The sequence below is a fragment of the Macaca thibetana genome, chromosome 5 (assembly GCF_024542745.1).
Source record: "Macaca thibetana thibetana isolate TM-01 chromosome 5, ASM2454274v1, whole genome shotgun sequence".
In the NCBI taxonomy this organism is placed as follows: domain Eukaryota; kingdom Metazoa; phylum Chordata; class Mammalia; order Primates; family Cercopithecidae; genus Macaca; species Macaca thibetana.
Genome location: NC_065582.1, coordinates 131,013,227 through 131,039,799, shown reverse-complemented (window position 1 = coordinate 131,039,799; position 26,573 = coordinate 131,013,227). Strand labels below are relative to the sequence as shown.

The window sequence follows — 26,573 nt, the reverse complement described above, 5'->3', positions numbered from 1 at the left end:
ATTTGACCTCAAGTAGATGGTTAAGTCTTAATGTAAACAGACTTACTCATATCTGGACCCTACACCCTGCCTCCTCATCATACTCTGACAGCCAAATTTTATTTATAGCACTCAGAATGTAGTAGACTAGCAAATTTTCTTCACCCCACCACCAAAATAACATTATTCTGCTAATTCTGAAAGCTCAGATCTCACATTCACTAAACACCTTCTGCTTATATTTCAACTGTTGTAAAGTTTTCTCATGGAGATCCACAAGCATGAACAGCCTGCCTGCTCAGTTACATATTTGTTTCACTATTTTTTTTAAATCAGCATTGTATTTTTTATAAACCAGTATCTTTTGAATTGAGTTAGCATGAATGGCCTGATCAAAGCTAAGGACCAGATACTAAATGGAGACTGTACCAAGAACATCTGTCTTCTCTAGATGATATATCTTCCTTTAATTATAATATCTATACATTACATTAAAAGCGAGATGCTTTTAAAAACAAATATACACCATCTGGAGATGTTTTTAGCTCAGAATCCATTCAGTCACTTCATTTTCTGAGTTCATTCAACAAAAGAAATATAGGGCACTTTACTATACACATAGTACATTGGTGAGTAGAAGAAACATGGTTTCTGCTTTCAGGGGTTTATAATCAGAGGTTGCAAGTAAACATAAATTGTGACCAGTGCTCTGAAATAAAGGAGAGCAGGGCAATGGGTGCATAAACCTACTTTGGACAGTCGGTGAAGACCACCCTAAGGAGATGACAGGACTGAACAATGAGAAGCAGCCAGGCATGCAAAGGATAAGCTGGAAGCTGCTTCCAGTAAAAGCAATGGCATATATGAAGACATATTTAAGGGGCTGAAAATAGGCTATTGTGGCTGGAACATAGTGAGCAAGGGAGGATCAGGTACAAGATGAGGTAAGGAAGACTGGAAAGGGCCAGACTGTGAAGGTCCTTTAAGGCCACAATAAGCAGCATAGATTTTATTCAAAATTCAGTGTATAATGGAAAGCTACTATTAAAATGGGTGTCATGACTAGGTTTCCATTTAAAAAAAAAATGACTGCTCTATAGAAAAAGACTAAGGGGGCCAGGTACGGTGGCTCACCCCTGTAATCCCAGCACTTTGGGAGGCCAAGGCGGGTGGATCACAAGGTCAGGAGTTTGAGACCAGCCTAGCCAACATGGTGAAACCCCATCTCTACTAAAAATATAAAAATTAGCCAGCCATGGTGGCGGGTGGCAGCTGAGTCAGGAGAATCGCTTGAAACTGGAAGGCAGAGGTTGCAGTGAGCCAAGATCGCACCACTGCACTCTAGTCTGGGCGAAAGAGCGAAACTCTGTCTCAAAAAAAAAAAAAAAAAAAAAAGACTAAGGGGAGATAAGAAAGGGAGTTTAGGCAAAAGGAAATTATAGTAATGCAAATTAGAGATTTTGGTGGCCTAGATGACATAACAGTGGTGGCAGAGTGGATCAAAGTAGAAAACATAGAGATGGAAAACTCTTGGTGGATGGCAGTACCATTAACAGAAAGGAAAGAATGAGTGGCGTGATAGAAACCCATTTACCCTGATGTGATTATTATGCACTGTATACCTGTATCAACATATTTCATGTACCCTATAAATGTATATACCTACTATGTACCCACACACACAATTTTAATGAGCATAAATTTTTTAAAAAATGAATAGCTGGAAAGTGAAGAGTACTAAAAATTTTGTTTGGAGACATTAAGCTTGATATATGTGTGAGACAACATTTAAGTGTACAGCACTTAGGTATCTGTGACTTGAAAACAATGGTTACTTTTTGGCTGAAGAAAACAGATTTGGGAGTTATCACCATGCAGTCGGTAAGCAGGGAGAGCTACAAGACTAAAGGACATCACCTCGGAAGAAAACATAGAAGAAAACAAGATCCAAAACTGAGCCCTCAGTATAAAACATTCAGAAGTCAGCAGAGGAAGATGAACACGCAAAACAAACTACAAAGTAACAGCCAGAGAGGGGGAAGAAAACAGCTGAGTGCAATGTCACAGAAATGGAGAGAGAAGAATGTTTGCAGGGAGGTAACAGACAACTGAGCTGGATGGTGCAAAGAGGTCCGGTAAACTAAGGACATCAAATGGCCACTGGATCTGGTCATCTTGTATAGTTTGTTGGCAATGTTGACATGAGTTGTGGTGGTAAAGAATGTGTGGGAGACAAGTATGTGGAGAATACCACCAGGTTATACTTTAATGCAAATATAATCTTCTGCCAGTTCCTTAAAACCAGCCAAGAGCTACATGCTGTATTTGTTATCCTTCCAGATTAAAAGCAAATCAAATGCAGATTCTCAAGTTTGACTTCTTCCCTATACCGCATATTTATGATATTAAAAACAAAGTTAATTTTAGATTAGTGAATTTATTCTCATGAATTTTTATTCAAAAGCAAAATATAGGAAGAGGGGGAAAATTAAAAAAAAAAAAAATATGTACGGTTCCAGATGATTTCCCATCATCCCTGACTGTGGAACATTCAACGTATTATTCCTCGAGCTGCACACCCACCCACAGCCACAACATTCACACCTCACGCCTGCTCACGGACACCTCCAAGTAACATTACAATGTTGCCCAAAGTGTATCTGCAGAGGCTATTTCCCTAACAAGAACCAAGCCCAACAGTTCTGTGGTCTCAAGCAAACAAGTCTATGAAATGGGGCACTCTGCATTCTGCCTCCACTCCTACTCACCTGGAGTATGCTCATTAAAGGGGCTAATGAGTCCTACACAAAAGAATCTAATTTTATGAACCCTAGGATTTCCCAAATTGTCTTCACTACCCTTTTATTTACATGTAATGCCTGTTAACCTTTAAAACCAACTGTGCAAAAGTGCTTTGGGAAACGCTGCTATACAACTTATCTTGAAATTTTCCATTTCTAGGACACTTTAGTTATGTTCCTGAAGTTCTTCTAGAACATTTAACATAGGACAGATATTTCATCTTGGAGAATGTCATTTGGAAGTGAATTTAAATTCACCTTTTTAAAATTACTACATTGTAATCCCTAGTCTTCTTAAAATTTACTGTTTTCATTATCCAACTGGCTACCATTACTTTTCAGAAGACATCTGCCACTTTATACTTCCCATTCTGTTGGCCCTTTGTCAGTTTATCAAAGTTGTATTAATATAAATACACATTTATAATTGTCAGTGTGGGTATAAATCTGTGGGTTTTTAACTTACTATTTTTAATGCATCTTTTCAGGTATCAACATAGTCCATTATTTATTCTGACAGAAATATGATAAAATATTGCATATATAACTGTTCACTATTTAGCAATAGAACATTTAGGTTGTTTCTAGTTTTTCGGCATTTTAGATACAACCATGATTCATGCACTTTTTCCTTCAGGGAGTAAAAGGGAAACCCTCCTTTTTTAGTATCAATTTCACTTTATTTATATACTATTATTCCCTCCTTATGGGTAATTAACACAGCTAATAAAGCTAACCCGATAATAATCCTGACAAGGTCACCACTATTCCACTCTTTCTTTATACACAAAATGGGATAACACATTTTATTTCACAGAGCTGTTGTGAAGAAAGGACTTAAAACGCTGCCTGACACATAATAAGCACTCTACCATCTTCATGTCCAGGGAATGGCCAAATTCAATTATTCTATCCATCACACTCAGCACGCTTCTAGTAACTTTTCTGGGCCCAATGGCTGCAGGTGAATATAAATGAGGGAGAAGTGTGGGGAGAAGCAAGTCTATGGCTAATTCAAGAGGAGCTGAGATCCACTTCAGAATTGACCAGAAGTAAGTAGACAAACCAATGTATATCCACACAGCATAAGGGTGCATTTTAGATCCTGGAAATTATATTTTTGATTTTTAGACAGCTATATTTGGGAACACAGTATAAGAAATGGAAACACACTTTCAAAAGAGCAAGAAAAGAGACAATCATCTATACCACCTTTGTGGCTTCAGATTACATCTGCGAATAGTACAGGCAATTGGGGAAATTTTCTGTTGATGTAGATAGACTGGTTTTAATTATTTTGCCCCCCTACATAAAACTAAAATAACAATCAAAAATATTTATCCAAATTCCTGTTTTCTCCCATATTCTTGCAACCCACACTGACATTGTTTAAATATTTCACTCTATACTTTTACTGCTGTCATAAACTTATAAAAAGAGCAATAATGAGGCTCTCTGAAAGCATACTAAGAGAAACTATTAATCCTTTTATCTCTCCAGCACCTACTACTGAGGAAGAGTTAGGATCCAGGCTGCAAGTTACCATGATCCAAGGTAAGTTTCTCTTTTCTGCAGTAGCAGTGATCTACTTAATCATCTATTCATTATGAAACTATAGAAGATCTGGGAAAGAAAGGTGAATTACACAAAAATAAAAATTATTTCAGTATATTCTAAGGCTTTCAGTCCTATTCCATAGACATAAAAGACTGTCAGAGTAAGTATTTTAAGTTATAAAGTTGGTTATAACCATACGATGCACAGCACTTTAGAATGTGACCTCTAGCTAAGAATGCCATAAACATTTATACTCTATTTATTTGCCTAAACATATTCCTGTAATTAAAAAAAAAAAATTCAGATATTCCCACTATTTGTGTCTGGGGCCAGGTTCCCACTAGTTGTTAAATAATACACATTTGATGTACTATGAAATTTAATCAGGATTATTTCACTGCTAAAGTTAATTTCCCAAAAGTATAAGCCTAAATATGTTGCTTTATAATTCAATATATCCTAAATCCTAATAATCCCCATATTTACTGAGATCTGTTTTATTAACATAAAAAATAGCTGTTCTTCAAGTAGGTGGGAGACGGGGGTATAATATTTAGAATAAGTACTAAGAACATGTATTTACAGCATTAAAAACTGTGTAGATGGTGCACAAAATCATAACTCATTTACATTATTTTAGTATACTGTAAAATTTCATATATTCACCCATTGTTTTTATTTTTGGCTCTAAGAAAGGTATTTCTTTTTTTTTTTAACTAAATACAGTAGAATGATATTTTGATGGTTTCTAGTCAAGATATTCTTTATTTATGTTTTTGTGCTTTGGAACTATGAACTAAAAATTTTAGCTTTTTTATTATTAGGAAGTTGCATGTTAATTGGTGACACAAAGCAAGTTCACTAATTATGCAGTGATTTAGTAAATAAATGCCATGCAAAAATCTATATGATCAACCAATATCTGTAAACAAAACTTAACAGAGGGTTAATCAATTAATTGAGAGCTGTTACTTCAAATGCTGTTCCCCAACTAAGAATGAACCAACAGACCATTAGTCAAAACATAATACTAAGTAGATTTTTAGGGAAAAAAACTCAAAATAGGAATACATTAATATATTCCACATATTTATACAAAAATACAGAATTAAATTTTCTTTAGGCAGCTTTGGTACAGAGTTACTAAGAACCAAATTTTCAAAGATGCATTATTGTAGATGGAATTATAACTATCTTATTTTCAGAGCCTAGTTAAAATAATAAAATCATAGACTTTCACAATATATAATAATTATGCTGTTATTAAGCCATAATTAATAATTAAGTCACTTCAAGTAGAATTTAAATGAAAGTATACATCTACTTAACAGAAGAACTTGGAACAGTGAGCAATGAAGTACCACTCAAATAAGTGTCAAGAGGACACAAATGGTACTTGAATCAGAAATGAATCAGAGGAAATAGGAACTAATATCCTGAAGCACAGTGCCAAGGGTTTTTCATATATTACCTCTTATCTCCCTACTATTAGGCTCCCACAACATTTTAGGGCAAAAAATGCTCTGTAAGGTTTACTATGATCTTTCTTAGAGCTTTTTTCTCTTCAATCTTATTAACCACATTTTCAGAAACTTTCCTTGTGTTCCATGTTAGTTCACTGTCATGACTTCCTACCATTTCAAAAATATGCATTGTTAACACTCAAAACTCAGTCCTTGGCTTTCTCTTAGCTCTTTGCGCTTTTTCCTTTTCGTGGCCTTAGTACTCTTTCATAGCTCCAATTATATCTTGAAAGCGTAAGAAAGGATTTTGGGAGATTTAGTCTAACTTTTTTTATACATAAGAAATTTGAGACCTGCCCAAATTTAAGGCTATATATCAAAGCCATAATGATTTCTCTGCTGACACTAGCTTAAAACTCTCATCTGTAAATTCTACAATTAAATTACCAGTAGAATATTATCACCAGCAAAAATTCAACATGGTTTATCACCAACACACTACAAAATACAAACACAGACTTATCTTGCATTTATTTTATATCCTCATTAAAAAACCATACCCGAAAAATAAAAATCACAAACAGGATGAAGCCTCTTTTGTTGAACCTGTATGACGAGTACCCGGTATTAAGAGGTTTTTTTTTTTTTTAATATTCTGTAGGGTTAAGTTCTAAAAATACTATCAGGCTTTATCAACGAACAAAAGAATACTCAACTTTACAAAATTTATGAGAGAGAAACATCCAAATAAGCCTGAGTTTTCTCATCTAGAAAACAGAGCCAATAATAGAACTTACGTGATAGGGCTGATGTTAATATAATTCATTTTATTTAGTGAATGTTCACTAAATATTGGGTAGGAGTGTGTGTTAGATTATGAATGTGTATTTTGACAATGAATTCATTCAGCAGGGTACCGTATGGGATACAAAGATGAGTAAGACAATACCTGACGACTTCAAGAAGCTTATTCACTTAAAAATTTGTGAAATAATTATGTACATTTATGCATTCAGAAACATGCTAATCTGACTCTAGTGATCTGGAAAATGAGTGACCAAGGTAATAACAATTGGATAATTTTGAAAAACAAGCTTATATTCACCAAATAAATGTAAGAACATGAATTTGCCCATTCTGTGCTTATAAGTCTTCATAAAAGGCTAATTTTAGGCCTTTTATGAAGGTGTTAAAATTTGACAATGAATTCATTCAGCAAGGTATTGTATGCCATACAATACCCTGGTGTTAAAATTTCAGACTTCATAGCCTTGCACAGTCCAAATAAGGATTCTAAACTCAAAAGTTAAAATTTGTAGTCAATGCCTAAAACATTTCTTAGGCTACATTTTCATATATTTGTTATAGCTTTTTTTTAAACAAATACTTCATAAAAAGAATGAGATCCTAGTTAATGCCACACTATTTTAAACAAATATTGCAATATATTCTTAAATAAACCTTTATAAACTATACCAAAAAATTCAAAATATTTAGAAAATATCCAATGTGAAGAGAGCAGCATGTTTGCATCATACTATGCATATTACCACTCTTCTAGAATCAGGTTTCCTTTTAGAGGGCAGTTGTTCTTTTAGTCATAAAACAGGTGGTACATTTTTAATCATATAAGAAGCTTCCAGTGTCAAGGAAATTTTGTTTTGATGTTCTTTTCTTAGCTGTCAGATTACAGAAGATAAATGGCTTGAAACTGCTATTGTAATTACATGCCTTCTGTTGTCTCATCATTGAGGGTGTAAGGGAGGGGCTATAAGACTTTAAAGTTCACTTTGAATTGGCAGTATACTGCCTGCCATCATCTCCCAGCAATTTACCATGTTAGTCCCAAGGATTAGTGGATTAGGAGGTTTTATCAAAATCTGTACTGCTTCTCAGAAGGCAGGCCAAGTGACAGGGTTTGAGTATAAGAAGAGAATCCTAATAGTTGTGAACAGTATTTCCCAGCCAGATGAAAAATGCCATAAAACTGACATTTCCATTATGTTCTCATATTAATATAAATTTTTATTTAAAATAGATTAATGCTTTGTTTTGCTATTTACAGACTAGAGTTTAGAATGAGACAAAGCCAGATTCCTACTTATAAACTGTGTAAGCTTAAGCAAGTCACTGAACCTTTCTGAGCCTCATTTTCTACTCTATGTATACAGTGGAATTCAATATATCATAACTATTATTGCTAACATCCTGAAGTTCTTCAAGAATCATACACTAGAATCTAAAATAAACAATACCTCATTGTAGCTTAAAAATTGGCCCAACATTTGGACTGACAATCTGTAAATGTTATGTTCCAACAAATATTTGCTATATGTAATGTAATGTTTCCCAATCCTACGGGGTGGGTCTAGGGTCTTTGGGAGCATTGAGGAAGTTCACCAAACCTAATTAAAAATTAAACGCGGCCGGGCGCGGTGGCTCAAGCCTGTAATCCCAGCACTTTGGGAGGCCGAGACGGGCGGATCACAAGGTCAGGAGATCGAGACCATCCTGGCTGACACAGTGAAACCCTGTCTCTACTAAAAAATACAAAAAAACTAGCCGGGCGAGGTGGCGGGCGCCTGTACTCCCAGCTACTCGGGAGGCTGAGGCAGGAGAATGGCGTGAACCCGGGAGGCGGAGCTTGCAGTGAGCCAAGATCACGCCACTGCACTCCAGCCTGGGCGGCAGAGCGAGACTCTGTCTCAAAAAAAAAAAAAAAAAAAAAAAAAAAAAAAAAAAAAATTAAACGCAATATAAGAAATTTAAAACTTCAGTGACCTAATTAATATGGCCTACATGTCACTAAAAGTCTTCAAATACAATTTTAGAATTTCAAGAACACTACGTTTTAGAAGTTGTAGGTGTTTATTAAAATTGGGTGGTCCACACTACATTATATAATTCACAGAGCCACCTATCCTATGTTGGTATACAAACTAACTGTAAAACAGTGCCCTGAGGAGAAGAAACGGAATGGGTTTCAGGAAAGGGAATGAATACCATGCTTTAAATATGATTTTTATGAGTATACTGTAATGAACACTGGTAGTTAATCCTTTAGTGAAAATAGGAATGGCACTATTTTAAACAGATACTGGTAGTGGAAATCCTCACAAACAGGTTCTATATTTTAACGGTTTCATTCAGAAGAGAACACTAACATAATAGTCACTCATTTAACCCTTTCAATTATCTTATCAAGATAGCCAGTACTATCTTCAATTTAAGATAAATTTTACAAGAAGTTTGGGCTGGGCACAATGGCTCTAGCCAGTACTATCCTCAATTTAAGATAAATTTTACAAGAAGTTTGGGCTGGGCACAATGGCTCTCGCCTGTAATCCCAGCACTTTGGGAGGCTGAGGTGAGAGGATTGCTTGAGGCCAGGAGTTTGAGACAAGCCTAGGCAACATAGTAAGACCTAGTCTCTACAAAAAAAAAACAGTAGCTGAGAATGGTGGTGCACACCTATAGTCCCAGCTACTTAGGAGGCTGAGGGAGGAGGATTGCTTGAGCCCAAGAGGTCGAGGCTGTAGTAAGCCTATGATCATGCCACTGCACTCCAGCCTGGGCAACAGAGCAAGACTCTTATCTCAAAAAAGGAAAACAAGTTTGCCAATACTCAATATCAAATGGTTAATCTGTGATAGAACTAAGATTTTAACTCAGGGTTTTATAATTCCAAAGTTAATGGTCTTTCTGATAAACTACATTACTAACATCAGTTTTGTAACCTGACATAAAAGGTAAATATAATTCATGATAATTAAAATATCAACTTATGGAATAAAACATAACATTTGCATACAGCAGATTATTGATACAATTATTTGATTCTTGAATAAATGGATCATTATAAATTTAACTTTCTCAGAAATCAATGTTTAAAATTAAGAAGAGAAAAAACTAGACTTGATTCATTTTAAGACATAGTCTGCCAAAATGTTATATTCGCTAATTTTCCTAAAAGTCTGGAAATTATATCATAAACTAAGGCAACAAATAAATCAGAAAGATCATTCTTTGTGGCCAAAGGTAGGCCAGCTGACTGTACCAGATTGTAAATACATGAATTATCCTTAATTTCCTATCACAAACCTATTTACAGCTGTTCCCAGTCTCAAGGAGAAAAAATTTTATGTCTTGTTAGACACTCATTTTTCCAACTGTGCTGCTGACTTTTTCTCTCCAGGATACTGTTCTTTAATCCATCTCCTTCCTTCACTTTCAATCTTTCTATATACAGTTGAGCCTTGAACAATCAGGGGATTAGAGGTATCAACCTCCGACCACCGTCAAAAATCCATGTGTAACTTTTAACTCCTCAAAAACTTAACTGCTAATAGCCTACTGCTAACCAGAAGCCTTGCTGATAACATAAAGAGACAACTAATACATACTTTGAATGTTATATTATACACTATATTCTTAAAGTAAGTTAGATAAAACAAAATGTTAATAAGATATATTTACTACTAATTAAGTGAAAGTAGATTATCATAAAGGTCCTTATCCTCATTGTCTTCACAGAGTAGGCTGAGGAGCAAAGAATGGGGATTGTTCTTGCTGTCTTAGAGACAGCAGAGGCGAAAGAAAATCAGTGTATAAAGGAATCCATACAGTTCAAACCCGTGTTGTTCAAGGGTCAACTGTATATATAAACACTCCCATATCACATAATTTTCTTGTCTTGCCCATGTAAAATCTAAATTCTTCCCTTAATCCTTACCTACCTACCTTTCTCTGTTCTCAGTACAGCTGGACTCTTCGAAAGAATAATCCGTTGCTCAACTTATTCAACTCCCATTCACTTCTCAAATCCACTGCAATCAGGATTCCAACCGTATTATTCTTGCCAAGATTAAATAATTACTAAGTGCTAAATCTAAAGGACTATTCCCAGTCACCTTACCCCTGTGAACATTTCAAAAGATATGCTCAATATAAATATATATATATATATTTTCTTTCTTCAGCTCTCCTGTACTTCTCCTGTCTCTATGGTCTTTCTTTCTCTATCTCTTTTCTTATCTCCTTTGTCTTGCCTCATCACTGTTAGAATTAACCTGAATTTTCTTCTCATCCCTCTTCTAGTCTCTTCTAACTGGCATGAACTACCACTTTCTTTATGGTAAACTGATGGCCAAGATTTCTGTCCTGGATGTCTTCTTTTGTGTCTAAATTCCTACTAAAAAGATTCCAATGCCCCTAGAGACAACTCAAACTCAACCTATGTGCATGTGAACTCTTTTCTTGACCTACCCTATCTCCCTTTCCAGAAAAGAACTTCACCAATTTTGCCAAAACAAAAGTCTGCTAATCGTTTTAAGTTCCTCTCTTTCCTTCAAGGTCTCCTGCTCCCTCCCGTATGGTTACTAAATCCTATATATTCTGTCCCTCTCATCTCTCTCAGGCTGTTATTTCAAGCATGGAGTCTTTTGCAATAGATTTATTTTAAAAGAAGGAGTCTCACTATGTTGCCCAGGCTGGAGTGCAGTGGCTATTCATAGGCATGATCCCACTACTTATCAGCACAGGAGTTTCAACCTGCTCCACTTCCAACCTGAGCCAGTTCAGACTTCCTTAGGCAACCTGGTGGCCCCCTTGCTTCCAGGAGGTCACCATATTAATGTCAAACTTAGTGCGGACACAGGATCAGCATAGGGCATTGCAGTCCAGAACTACTGGGCTCAAGCAGTCCTCCCACTTAAGCCTCCCGAGTAAGCACATGCCACCGCACCAGCTGCAATAATCTTTTAATCACTACTTCTCACACTGAAGTAGTGAAACAATAAGTTTATTTCTTATTTTTGTTATTAATTCCCAATTCACATTGTCCAAGTGATTCAATACATATCAAGTTATTTCTCAATTGCTTTCAATTTCTGTAGTCATTTTGTTGCAGACCACACTTTGAGGAGCACTGCTCCAAATGGTTTTTTTTTTTTTTTGAGATGGAGTCTCGCTCTGTCACCCAATGGAAGGACTTTAAACAGGAAAGGAATATGATTAGATATACAGTCTAGAAAGATTACACTGGAAAGACTTTGTAATCTTTCTAGACTGTATATCTAATCATATTCCTTTCCTGTTTAAAGTCCTTCCATTTCTGCCTATTGCCTCCATTGTCTCCACAACATGATAGCCCCTGCCAACCTCTCCAGTTTAATTCAATATATCATAACTATTATTGCTAACATCCTGAAGTTCTTCAAGAATCATACACTGGAATCTAAAATAAACAATACCTCATTGTAGCTTATAAAATGGCCCAGCATTTGGACTGGCAATCTGTAAATGTTATGTTCAAACAAATATTTGCTATAGTAATGTAATGTTTCCCAATCCTAAACTCAATTTAACTTCCTATTAGATAATAAAGCCCACGGGGTGGATCTAGGGTCTTTGGGAGCATTGAGGAAGTTCACACCAAACCTAATACTGCCATCCTCAAATACCTGCAATTCTCTGAACATACTGAATTGTCTCAGAACTTTGCTCACAACTGTTCTCTCTGCTCTGAATGCCCTCTTCATTCCTACAAGTTCACATGCATTCACTTCTCAGGGACTACCGTAAGTAACATCTTTTCCATGAAGCTTTCCTCATTTCCCAATCACAACTCAATGAGAATAAAGCAACTCTCTCCTTTGCACACCAACAGAATAATTTATCTCCTCTAGCATTTGCATCTTAATTGCATGTAGTTTTCATGACTCTCTCAACCAATCTCGAAGTCCTTGAGAGGCAGGGGCTGTAATCTTTATAATAATCCTTTTAGATTTTCAGATAAAACTCTATCTTGTAATAGCAATAGCTCCTGAATTAACTTCTGAGACTATGCCGATATTAATCAAGGCTGGGAAATTAGAAGGTAGAAGAAATAAGAGGCGCCAATGCAAATATGAATTAAAACAGAAATTATCTGTACACAGCAGGATACTTAGCGCTATAAAAAATGCTATGAAAACACAGAAGTAGCAAGAAAAAGGATCAAAAAGTTTTACATACACTATACTTAACAAGTATAAATATGAGACCTACAAGGAAAATGAAGTAAATGGTTCAAAATTCAAATAGTTGTGCTCATATAATGAGATTGTGTTTTTCCCATATTATTCAAAGTTTTATGATATAGTTAATTTTTCATTATAAATTTTTAATTCAATTATAGCATAGACACATTTGTACATTCCTACATAATCTTCACTTCCATCATTTTAAAAACAGCATTAAATTTTAATTACTAAATAAGCCATAATTTAATATTTCACCTAATATTTTATATTTAGGGTGCTTTAAATTTTGTTTCTACAACTAATGCTGTACTGAATATTTCTGTAGCTGCACTTTTCCCTGAGATGTTATGTTATTTTCTTAAGGTAAGTTCCCAGAAATAACGCTTAAAAAAAAAAATCAAAAAACATTTTATTCGTAAGTTGCTCTTAAAAAAAAACTTTTACCAATTTATGCCATCAGCAATATCTTATGCTAATTTTACTCCATATTTTAAGCATTATATATCTATCTCTCTATATATATATAATCATACTAAAGTGTATTTACTTACCAGCTCCATTGTACATTTTCCCCCAAGCAATGTATTTCAACAGAGGAAACTATCAAAACTCTAAGATTAAGCTTCTCAAGTAAATGAGAATTTTTTTAAAACTTCCAGTGTGAGCATAAATCAGTGTATTCATTCTGTAGGCCCATCTAGCAATAAATCCATTCTGTAAATGTACATGCTCTTGGCCATTAGTCCTCCTCTAGGAATAATGTCATGTGCCAAATGTTCATGTGTAAGGATGTTCAATAAAGAATTATTTAAAATACTGCAAACTCTTCTTGATGGATTTGCAAAAGCAGTAGCAAAGAAACATTGTGATAAAAAACAGTTTAAATATTAAAAATTTAACAACTTCTAGAAATTCCCATAAAATTAAAAAGGTAAGTCATTTGTAAAAATCAAGTAGACGTATTAGTCTGATAGTTGAGATCTCACTGCACTGCATTCACCATATATAATAATCATGATAAAATCTAACGTTTCCTGAAAAACTATGTGCCAGGCATTTTGTGCTTCACCAATATTTTTCTTATTAATCACTAAAAACCCTATGAGTCACATGTTATGGAATATTACCCCCATTTTATAGATGAGGAAACTGATATACACAGCAAGTAGGTGATTTGCCTGGGTCAAACGCTAACAATAGACCTTAAACTGAACCCAGATAATTTTAACTTCAAGAATTTACTCATGTAATTTTTAAATATAAGTACAATTAAATGTTATTTCTGATCCCTACTTTTTCAATACACACGCTTTGAGTATTTTATAATATAGGCATTTGTATAAAAAACTGCCAAATTTGATAGTTTGATCATTGGCTCACCAAGCCCAATATTCAATCTCTGGTAGTGACACTAGGATTATTAGTTGTGAGAAAAATGAAGGTCATTTATAATCTTGGCTGCAAAAAAGTTAGGTTAGAGATTCATAAAGGTAAGGAAAGAAAATTAAAAGCACCCTATGTTTCAATTAATTAAACACTGTATTTGGATTTGGCAGGATGGCTCACACCTGTAATACCAGCATTGTGGGAGGCCAAGGCAGTAGGATTGCTTGAACCCAGGAATTCAACATCAGCCTTTTCAACAAAGTAAGACCTCGTCTCTACTAAAAATTAAAAAATTAGGTGGGCGTGGTAGCTTGTGCTTGTAGTCCAGGCTACTTAGGAGGCTAAGGTGGGAGGACTGCTTGAGCTCAGGAGTTCAAGGTTGCAGTGAACCGTGATCATGCCACTGCACTCCAGCCTGGGCAAAAAAGCAAGATGCTGTTTCAAAAACAACAATAAAAACTGTGTTCATATAAAAATTAGAGTGGAGTACAACTGGCAATGATATTATAGTCCTTTTGCTCCATAAAATTTTCTGATGGTTTTTATTCTTTAACAATAGATATGAGCTAAATTCCCATCTACATCCCAACTTCCATTAATAAATCTACAGATCCATCTTCTTATTTTTTCCCCAAGTCTCACTTTCAACTTTTATTTCATTACCTCTTTTTTTTAAGTGTCAGTTCTTTTATTTCTTCTAGTATCATTTACTCCAAGGGAATCCTCAATGTCAAGTATTTTTTAAAAATTTATCCTAAACCCTCTGGGATTTCGACCTTTAATCAAAACACTTCCTGAAATTTGTGAGAAATTAGAAAAATTATAAACTATGTGGCAAATTCAGCACATCAAAATGTGTGAAATGCAGCCAAACAGTGTTTGAAGAGAAATCTGTACCTTAAACCTTATGTTTTAAAAAGATCAGTGTAAAATTAAATACAGGTGTATGTTTTTATATTGTGCCGGACTTCACTGCACTTCTAAGATTGCCTTTTTAAAAAAATTAAAACTCTGTAGCAAGCCTATGTTGAACAAGTCTATCACTGCCGTTTTTCCAAGAGCATGTGATCACTTGGTGTCTCTATGTCACGTTCTGCTAATTCTTAAAATATTTTAAACTTTTTCATTATTTTTTCTGTTATGGTGATCTGTGATCAGTGATCTTTGATGTTACTACTGTAATTTTTTCGGGCTCCACAAACTGAGCCCATATAATACAGCAAACTTAACTGATAAATGTTTATATGTGTTCTGACTGGTCCACCGATCAGTCGTTCCACATCTCTCTCCCTTTCCTTGGGTCTCCCTATTCCTTGAGACACAACAATACTGAAATTAGGCCAATTAATAACCCCACCATGGCCTCTAAGTGTTCAGGTGAAAGGAAGAGATGCATCTGTCACTTTAAATCAAGAGTTAGAAATGACTAAGCTTAGAGAGGAAAGCATGCTGAAAGCTGAGATAGGCCAAAAGCTAGGCCTCTTACACCATTAGCCGAGGAAAAATTCTTGAAGGAAAAAAGTGATACTCCAGTCATCAGTGACAAATGATAAGAAAGCAAAACACCCTTATTGCTGATATGGAGAAAATTTTAATGGTCTGGACAGAAGATCAAACCAACCACTGCATTCCCTTAAGCCAAAGCCTTAATCCAGAGTAAGGCTCTAACTCTCTTCAATCCTATGAAGGCTGAGTGAACTGAGACACCTGCAGAAGAAAAGTTTGAAGCTAGCAGAGGTTGGTTCATGAGCTGTAAGGAAAGAAGCCATCTCTAGAACATATAAGTACAAGGTAACGTAGGAAGTATAACAAGTTATCCAGAAGATTTCATTAAGACCATTGATGAACGTGGCTACACTAAACAACAGATTTTCAGTAAAGGCAAAACAGCCTTCTATTGGAAGAAGCCATCCAGGACTTTCAGAGCTAAAGTCAATGTCTGGCTTCAAAGATTCAAAGGACATACTGACTCTCTTGTTAGGAGCTAGTGCAACTGGTGACTTTAAGCTGAAACCAATGCTTACTTGCCATTCCAAAACTCCTAGGCCCTTAAGAACTATGCTAAAACTACTCTGTTTGTGCTCTATAAATGAAACAACAAAGCCTGGATGACATCACATCTGTCTCCAGCATAGTTTACTAAATATCTGAAACCCACTCAAAAAAACCCACTCAGAAAAAAAGATTCCTTTCAAAATATTCCTGCTCATTGACAATGCACCTGTCACCCAAGAGCTCTGATGGAGAAGTACAGAAGATTACTGTTGTTTTCATGCCTGCTAAAATAACATCCAATCTGCAGCCCATGGATCAAGGAGTAATTGTGGCTTTCAAGTCTTATTAGCTGGACGTGGCGGCTCACACCTATAATCCCAGCTACTCTGGAGGCTGAGGTGAGAGGACTGCTTGAGGCCAGGAGTTCAAGACCAACCTGGGCAACATAGTGAGACCCGAACACTAAGGAAAACTTTAAAGAATTTCGCAGGTATCTTAGTACATGCCTATAGTCCCAGCTACATTGGAGGCTGAGGCGGGAGGATCACTGGGGCCCAGGAGTTCGAGGCCACAGTGAGTTATGATCATGCCACTGCATTCCAGCCTGGAAGACAAAGCAGGACCCATTTTGATAAGTCTTATTATTTAAGAAATACATTTCATAAGGTTATAACTGTCATAGATAGTGAATCCTCTCATGAATCTGTGCAAAGTAAAACTGAAAACCTGAAAAGAATTCACCATTCTAGATTTCATTAAAAATATTTGTGATTCATGAGAACAGGTCAAAATATCAACATTAACAGGACTCTGGAAGTTGACTGCAACCCTCATGGATGACTCTGAAGGGTTTAAGATTTCACTGAATTTTGTCATGGAAAGAGCAAGAGAACTAGAAATGGAAACTAAAAATGTGACTACATTGTTGCAGTCTCGTCATCAAACTGGAACAGATGAGGAGTTGCTTATCCTTGAGCAAAGAAGTGGTTTCTTGAGATGGAATCTGTTCCTGGTGAAGATGCTGTGAACACTGCTGAAATGACTGAAAGAATTTAGAATATTACATAAACATAATTCATAAAGCAATGGTATGGTTTGATATGGTTTGAGGGAACTAACTCCAATTTTGGAAGAAGTTCTACTGTGCATAACAACTGATATCAAACAGCACTGCATGCACAGAGAAGTCTTTCATAAAAGGAAGAGTCCATTGACTTGGCAAACTTAAATCATTGTCTTATTTTAAGAAGTTACCATAGCCACCCCTTCTTTCAGCAACCACCACCCTAATCTGTCAGCAGCCTTCAATACTGAGGCAAGACCCGCCACCAGCAAAAAGATTACAACCAGCTGAAGGTTCAGATGATCGTTAGCATTTTTTATCAATAAGTTATTTTTAAATTATGGTATATACACTTTTTAGACATAATATTATTGCATACTTAACAGACTACAGTATAGCATAAATGTAACTTTTGTATGCACTGGGAAACAAAAAACAAAACACTGTGTGTGCCTCTCTTTATTGCAAAATATTCACTGCAGTATCTCTTAAAATAAAACATAAAAATTTTAGCATATGTCAATAAATAAAGACCAGATAAAGTCAAAAGTTGGTTCTTTAAAGAGATTAATGCCTTAGCAAGTTTGATAAAAAGGGGAAAACACAAATTATTACTATTAGGTATAAAAAAAGGAGTATCAAAATAGATCCTCCACATTTTGAAATGATGATACTGGAACATTATTAAAAACTTCATGTCAATAAAACCCAGTATCTCAGATGAAATGTACAAATTTCTTTAAAAATATAAATTTCAAAATTTACAATGTAAGAAAACTGAACATCTAAACGGCCCTATAACTATTAAAGATATTAAATATGTAATTAAAAACCTTTTCACAAAGGTAAATTGAAGCCCAGTTTGCTTCACAGGTGAATTCTAAATATTTAGGAAAAAAATATACATCATACACTAACTCTTACAGAAAGTTGAGGTAACATTTCTCAACTCATTTTATGAGACCAACATAACTCTGAAACAAAAGTCTAAAAAAGAAAACAAAAGTTCAATATCCTTCATGAATAAAAAATCCTTTTAAAGATTGAAAACAGCAATATATTTTTTATAAAAGAAATCGTGGTCAACCAGGGTGTTTCCAAGAAATTCAAGGTTGGTTTGGCATTTCCCACTAGTCTCATCCTCCCCCACTTCTCCATCACATTTTAGACTCAGTAATCTATATCAAACTAAAGGATTTCTCAAGCCTGGGAAACACTGTATCTAATAAGCAAACTTCTTTACATCATTCAGGTCTCAGTTTAAGGCTACCTTCTCTGGGAAGAAAATAATTTACGATAATTTGCTGAAACTCTTAGAGTGAAAGAGAAAGAAAAGAGAAGAAAACATGTGGAAAATGTGCAAAACCAAAGTATCCTCAGACAAATTAAAATACGTTGCATCCAATAATATGTTATTTGCAATTAGAAATAATGTCTGTAATATAAAGCCAAGGAAATTTCTAAGATGCAAATATAAAAGACGAAGAGCTAGAAAACAGAGGGGAACAAAATTTAAATTAGAGGTTCAATCCAAAAGGCACAATATCCTTTTGTAAGTAAGAGGACTGATTTTAAAAGAAGAACGTACAGAAAGAAGAAGAAAGAAAATTACCAAAACATATAAAGCAAGAAAATATAAGTTTCCAGACTGAATAAGGCCCGCAAGGTACCCAGCACAGTGAATAAAAGGTACAACATCTTGAATATTCAGAACAAGTTAATACACATGCTAAAAATGTTCATGGTGGGGTGAGAAAGGAGGAAGAGGAGGAGGAGCAGGAATAAGAAAAAGAGGAAGAAGAAGAAACCCACCACAGTTCACACATAAAAGATCAGAAAAGACAGTAATATCGGATTTCTCAACAGAAATATAAGAAGCTACAATACTTTGAAGGAGTGCCTCTTAAAACTCACAGAGAAAATCATATCTAACCTAAAATTATTTGCCCTGCCAAATTATCAATCAGGTATCAGTTTAGGGAAAATACAAACTTTTAGGCAGCAAAGTTTATTTTTTATTTATTTTTGTAGAGACAGGGTCTTACTATGTCACACAGACTGGTCTTAAACTCTTGGCCTCAAGCAAGCAATCCTCCCACTTCAGCCTCCCAAAATGCTGGGATTACAGGCATGAGCCACCACACCCAGCCTAGGCAGCAAAGCTTAAACTTCCTCTCGTGCATATTTTCTCTAGCAACAACTAGAGGAGTTGCTTTACTAACAAACCAAGAAAAAGGACGAGAAGAGATCCAGGAATTTCCATAAAGATTGGTGGGGAAAATACTAGAATTGTAAGTGTGTGGCAGCTCCAGAAAGCAACCAATTCTGATTGCAAAGCTCTATGAGAGATGTAATGAAGAATGAAAATGATAGCCACCTTAAACTGGGAGGAAATTTACACTTCCAAACGGAGATTAATCAATGATAGGGTACATAAAAAACTAAGCAAACAAAAAATTATAAACACAGTAATTATAAACACAGTAATTAACTCCAGGAAAAACAAGGACAGGAAATGTGATCATGGGATAGTAAGCCTCAGTGGTGACAAATATTTACATATTAAAAAAATGTAGACACTGAACACTGATTCAACCAAAAACTGTGTCAAAAACATGCTGGAAGGATGTAAGGAAAGGACACGTGTGTGTGTTTGTGTGTGTGTGCGCGCGCATGGTTGTGTATGTGTGAGGTGGACAAACTATAAAATATCTAAATCAAAACAAAAAAATCTCATTTTCCATAACAGAAAGTTCACAGATACTGTTTTTAAAAGTGCAGAGGTAAGAAATACCATAATTAGCATGATATATTAAAATGCCAGAAGTGAAAAATTACTTCTAAGGAGTTTAAGTAGAAGAAGGGGACTGGGAGGGAGCAGGGAGGGAAGTGATTTTTTTTTTTAAAACCTTGTTAAATCTGACTTTTTAAACTATATATATACTTTAATCAAGTTTCAATTTACAAATTACTTTGTAAGATTATGATGAACTGCAGAAAAAAGGTATAAACTAATCTATTACAGTATCAAAGATGAAATTAAAAGTTTTCACAAAAACTTTTTCTTTTAAAATAAAAAGAGCACGATTCCTAATAAAACCAGTGTAAGGAACACTAGATTCAGGACAGTGGTTCTTCTTACATGCACATTAGCATTAGACTTAAAACTTAACTAAGTTCCTGTAAGCATTCTGCAGCATAATTAAATTCATTTTATTCTCAAGTAGCATTCTCTATATGGTTTACTAAAAATTAAATTCTGTTTGGTAATTGTCAACTCTAAAATTCAAATAAGATGGTTTATCGCATACACTTATCATTCTGTATTGTATATATACACATATTCCTGGGAGTAGTTTTTTGCCTTTCTTGAGTACTAGTCCTGGAAATCTCCAGATGCTTTTTCAGTCTCACAACGCGAGTAGAATGAATATTTTCACTGGATAGAACTCCTCTTTCCAACTTTTTCCTAAAGCTTATAGGGAGGTTAATTTTTGTTTCAGTAGGTTCAATTATTCTGCTATTAAAGAAAAATGAATGCCCCCAAATACTTTACCTAAAAATTATACGTGACAAAGTATTTCAAAGCTTTATAATAAGTAGCAACATATTAGATTTTTTTAACTTAATTATATATTTTAGATCTGATATATATTAAATTAACAGTGCTAATTTTGCAAGGTGATCACTTTTTCTTCTTTCTCTAGAGATGCATTTCTCCTATGACCATACTCTCCTTTATTCCAGTCTATATACTTAAATTTTTTCGTAACCAAATCATTCCAATGTTTACATTCACACTGTTTAAAAAGATTTCTTTAAAAGGTAGCATTTATATTAATGGGCATTTTTTAAGGTCACTGTCCTAAATCTAAGGAATATGAATTTTTACAGATAGTCATAACTTTGTTTGTACATCCAATGTTTGTATTAGGTACCTACTGGGTTGGATACGGGGCAGGATTCAAAGATAGGCAATTCATATTTCCCACCCTCAATAAGCATAAAATCTAATATAAATACCCATAGTAAATAGTTAAACAAAATAGCAGCAATCAAGCTTAAATCTGTGAACATGTTGCGAAGTACAAAATCTTTAAGCCAACTCAAAATAAGGGTGTCCAGAGAAAAGACCAATCATTGATGCTTACTTCAGTTCTCCTGACTCTACTATTCATTTCCCCAGGGTTCTCTCAGATACTATTAATGAGCAAGAAGTAGCTGTATAGGTCCATGCAAACCTGAAAAGGATAATGTAATTCCTTCCAGAGGATGTAAAACAGCTAGTACTGAAACTGCTTTCTGCCACACATAGATCAGTATCTCAAGTCACTGAATACTATGTTCTTGAGAACTTACAAAGACTATTTTGAGTTGTTATAATTTTAAAAAGTAGTAAGTCCATGACCCAGGGTATTGGGGGTATAAGGGAACACACTTATGCAGAATAAGTAAACAGACACAGTAAGCTATGTTCCCCAGTTAATTATGTCATTTATGAAAAAGAAAACCTGAAAGCAGCAAGCAGAAAATAGCAAGAATAGGAACTGTTTTTAATACATGTCAAAGAGAAAAATATGGAGTATGAAAGCAATGAAAAACAATCTTGTTTACTATCCTGTATATTCTAGATAACCAAACAAGTCTGAATGTTGAAAAGTTGTTCAATGTACTCAGCAGAAATCCTAAACATTCAATTCTTATTTTGGCTTTACATTTGTAAGTTTTCTTTTGTTGTTATTCCTGTAGTTTTTAAATGGTGTTACATATGTAACTTGCCTAAGTGAGAAATAAAAGTAACAGAACTGAAGAACATGGCTGACAGTTACCATGAATATATTAAACTTTTACCTTCTAATAAAGCATTATTTCTTCTAACATATTTCCCTGTGCCCAGATTAAAACTCTTTTTTCCACTATAACCATATATACATGAAAATTCATTTATGCCAATGCACGATCCTGTTCCATCCTAGTATCTTCCAAGTGTTAACTGGGTAATTTGAAATTATTACTGAAAACTTTTAACTGTGAAAAACATCAATATTTAAATTCTGGATTGAATCAAAAGCAGGGATATAAGAAGAAAAGAGTAGCTAAAACAAAGTGATTGTGACAAATACAAAATTATTAAGACTTTTAAAATGCATCTACAAGAGAGCATGTACAAACTAGGAAAATATCAAATTTTTAAGCAAAAGCCAAGTATAAAAATATCTTTAAATATTTTTTTCAATAGTATCCAATAATGAAGATGAAAAGAAGCAGTTATGTTTCTATTACATAAATCGGCATTTTTCTATGTTGGCAAAGATACAACTGAATAATAACTCAATGCAAAGAACATCATTAAGAAGAGTAGGATAGCTAAAGGTTAAAATATTTTCTACTTTCTGTAGCTAATATCAGAGTCTTACTTCCACTTTATAAGATTTTGCTGTTGTTCTTGTGTGTTTTATTTGCGATAGTGATGATGTTACATGTGTAACTTGCCTGAATGAGAAATGAAAGGAACAGAACCAAAAGGATCTTCTGGAGGATGGTTATGTGGAGCAGAAAGTGAGTCTACATTCTTATCTGAGGATGCTCTCTCCTCGAGCCTATCTGCAAAAATAAGATGAAATGAAATAAAAAATGAAATAAAAATGATCTTTAAATTAAAAAGTGATATACAACATAAATAAAAGTGAAAATTAAAGCACCAGCCTTTTTGAAAAATATTAGGTTCAGAATCTATCATTCTAAGTATTAGGGAGTAGTCCTGAATTTAATACATATTTGTTGCTGCAAAAGCAAGTTTAACAGTATAATCCATGATAGGTTTCACTAAATACAATTAACCTAATAATAAACTTACTCTGGTTCATTTAAATACTACTTGTCCTCAGCTTTAAGATATTGGGCCTGAACTCAAACCCAGCTAAATAAAAAGAGACATATTTGACAGACTGTCTCCAAAAATAAATTTAGAAAAAATCTTGCAAATGGTCATTCATCCATAAAGTAGGTAAATCTTACTTCTCAATAGCAATAAAAATTCACTATATTTTACTTTTTTGTTCATTTTTCATACTACTTTGTATTATCAAACCATTCTCTCTCTCTCACACACACACACACACACAAACACACATGTCCCTCCCCACACTCACAAAGACTTACATAAAAACAGAGTTTATTGATTCACCCAACAAGTAAATTTGAGTATCTACTATGTGCCAATGTGCCAGGCACTATTCTAGACAACTGGCATGTAATGTCAAACAAAACAAAGACCCCTGACCTTATGCAGATTATATGCTGGTGTGGAAAAACAAATAATAGGCAATAGACATAATAAGAAATGTATATGGTGTGTTAAAAGCTATAGAGAAAAATGTAGTTCAGGGTAACAGGAATTCAGGGAATGGGTAGAGGTTTTAGTAGTACAGTGATTCTAATAGTCACTAGGTAAGAAAAGACTTGAAGGAAGGAAGGGAGTGAATACCTAGGAAAGAACAATCGGGAAGAGAAAGAGCTGGAGGCCCAGTGTGTTTGAGTTGATATATCCTGACTCCCTAGTAATGATTATCTTTTCCCTGCTCTTAAACTCTCCATATAGGTCAGGGATGTGGGCTCACACCTATAATCTGGGAGACCAAGGCAGAAGGATTTCTTGAAACCAGCCTGAGCAACACAGAGAGATGGTCTTTTGATTTTTTTTCACCAAGCATGTAACGAAATTTGGATCTCTCCCGATCTTTACAGAATGTTAACTTCACAATATTCTATAACAGTCAATAACAAACACAATACTTTAAGAATACAAAAATACTACTAAAAATTGAGGCTGCAGTGAGCCAAAATTGTACCTGGATGACAGGGAGACCCTGTCTCTAAAACAAACAAAAATCTCTCCACATAGTAGACACATACTAGTTGAGAACTTCCTGATTTTTGTAGGATGTCTCTCTAGCCTCCGATTCTTGGCAATCAAAATTCTATTTGAGACTCATTCTACCTCCTTTCCAGATATTTCGAGCATTTCTGCCAGCAGACCTTTGGTCCACAGCCATTTGAAGAAATCCAAATCATGTTTAGACTGACCTATATTCCAAGAACTCCATGGTAAGCTGTACTGGTTTCAACTGAGTTTTAAGGGACTGCAGTGTAGGGGAGGCGGAACCCAAGTAGAACTGGAATTCCCTAAAAATGACTTTTAATTTGGAGTGAAGCAAAAAGCCCCAAGTTCAAGCAGCATCTCTTCTAACAGTGCTGTTTACATTGAATGTACATTTCAGTTACCTGGGGATTTGTTAAAATGTAGACTCTGATGGAATGGGTTTGGGGAGGATTCTGACATTCCGCACTTCAACTAGCCTCCAAGTGATACTGATACTGCTGTCCAAGAAGTACACTCTTGAATAAACAAGGCCCTAGAGTCTATAATATTCTAAATATAACTACTCCTATGGGCAACTAATTCTTTCAAAACCTTTATGACAATAGGTACAATTACCAGCCTTTACAGTTAACATGAATTCTGCAGTATCTATATGAAACTTTGGATTGTTTAAATTTTTACTTAAAATTTTGTTGAAACACTATCAAACATTTTATGGAGACACTAATATTGAGTTACTAAATACATCTGACAATTGTTTTATGAACAAACAAAACTTCCTAAACTTAAGTACTCTTTTCAAATCCAACACTGCAATGGTTAACAATGAAAATTTATTTTGGGTATTATTTTTCAAGGTATTAACTGTATACTTATGCAGGAAATCAGTAACAAATGCTCATTTTACTAAAAACTTTATTATTTTGTTGTCAAAACACCTATTAAAGAGAAGCCAGTCCCATAACATCTTTCTGCAAAAGGTTGAAGAATAATTTATATAACGAAGGGTCCCTAACTTATTGTGGTGGGAGGCTGCAATCAAACCTTAAGGAGAGGATTCAGATTCACTGAGTGAGATTACATGTGGTTATTTATTTATTCAGGCCCTGAATGCATTTATGGAGTAACAGTAAAACCAGTAAGTATGCCTTGTATCAGAATCCTCCTGGACTCCCCCACTCTTCTCCATTTCCCAAATTCCAGTATATAAAGCACTGAGGACAGAGAAAAGAGGGGGTGAGGAAGAACAAATGGAAGAGACTGACTCAGAGTGATGATGACAGCATGTCAATATCCAAGGGCCCTCATTCCTGAAAATTAAGACCAAAAGTATAAATATTTAAGTCTGAATTAGAAACAGACTTTATACCTCAACCATCTGCGTCATAACTGCTAGGATTTCTGTATAAAATGTAGTTACCTGGACCCTACCACAGACCTAATGAATCAAGTTATCTGAGCAGTAACTCAGGAATCTGCAATTTTACATACTCTCTGTTTTTATTTTTGTTTTATTTTATGTTTTGAGACAGGGTCTCACTCTTTCACCCAAGCTAGGGTGCAGTGGCATGATCATGGCTCGCTGTGGCCTCAGTCTCTCAGGTTCAAGCAATCCTCCAATCTCAGCCTCCCAAGTTGCTGGCACTACAGGCACAGGCCACCACGTTCAGCTAATTTTTTATTTTTTTGTAGAGATAAGCTCTATGTTGTCCAGGCTGGTCTCAAACTCCTGGACTCAAGCAATCCTCCCAAAGTGCTGGATTACAGGCATGAGCCACCACACCCGGCCTCTCAGCGCATGTTTGTTTTTGAGACAGAGCATTGCTGTTTCACCCAGGCTACAGTGGCATGATCTTGGCTCACTGCAACCTCTGGCTCCAAGGCTCAGCCTCTGGAGTAGCCACGACTACAGGCACACCACACTTGGTTAATTTTATTAATTTTTTGTAGACACGAGGTCTATATTGCCCAGGCTAGTCTCGAACTCCTGGCCTCAAGCAATCCTCCCACATCAACCTCCAAAGTAGTAGAATTACAGGCGAGAACCCACCACACCCAGCCCTCTCGACGTATTTAAACCACTACTATACTAATAAGTCCCAGCTTATAAAACTGAAGTTATCACTAAGGTTCTTTAAATTCTCATGCACTGGTATATTACATCCATCAGTCTGTGGTAAATTTATGGTAAGGATATAAACAGTACTGTGAAATTATGACAAAACTATACACATTATCATGTAGGGGTGAACTTATTTTTATATGGGGTCCCTATAAGTAAAAATATGGAAGATACTGCTCTATGCAAAGTTCATTTATCCAGTTATTTCAAAATAGGAATCAGAATAAATTCATTGTAAAATGAATGTTATTGTTCCATAAAATGCAGAATCAACTTTTCAATGGAATTTTTAAAAAATCATT

General features: G+C 35.1%; 1 protein-coding gene across 1 annotated transcript in view; it reads right to left on the bottom strand.

Moving 5' to 3' along the window:
- The window catches only part of BMP2K (BMP2 inducible kinase), a 142,874-nt gene that overhangs the window by 5,942 nt on the left and 110,359 nt on the right, over positions 1-26,573 (bottom strand). The window contains exon 15 of the mRNA XM_050791138.1: positions 22,760-22,870. Coding sequence (XP_050647095.1) covers positions 22,760-22,870 — 111 coding nt within the window. The remainder of the gene's footprint in view (positions 1-22,759; positions 22,871-26,573) is intronic.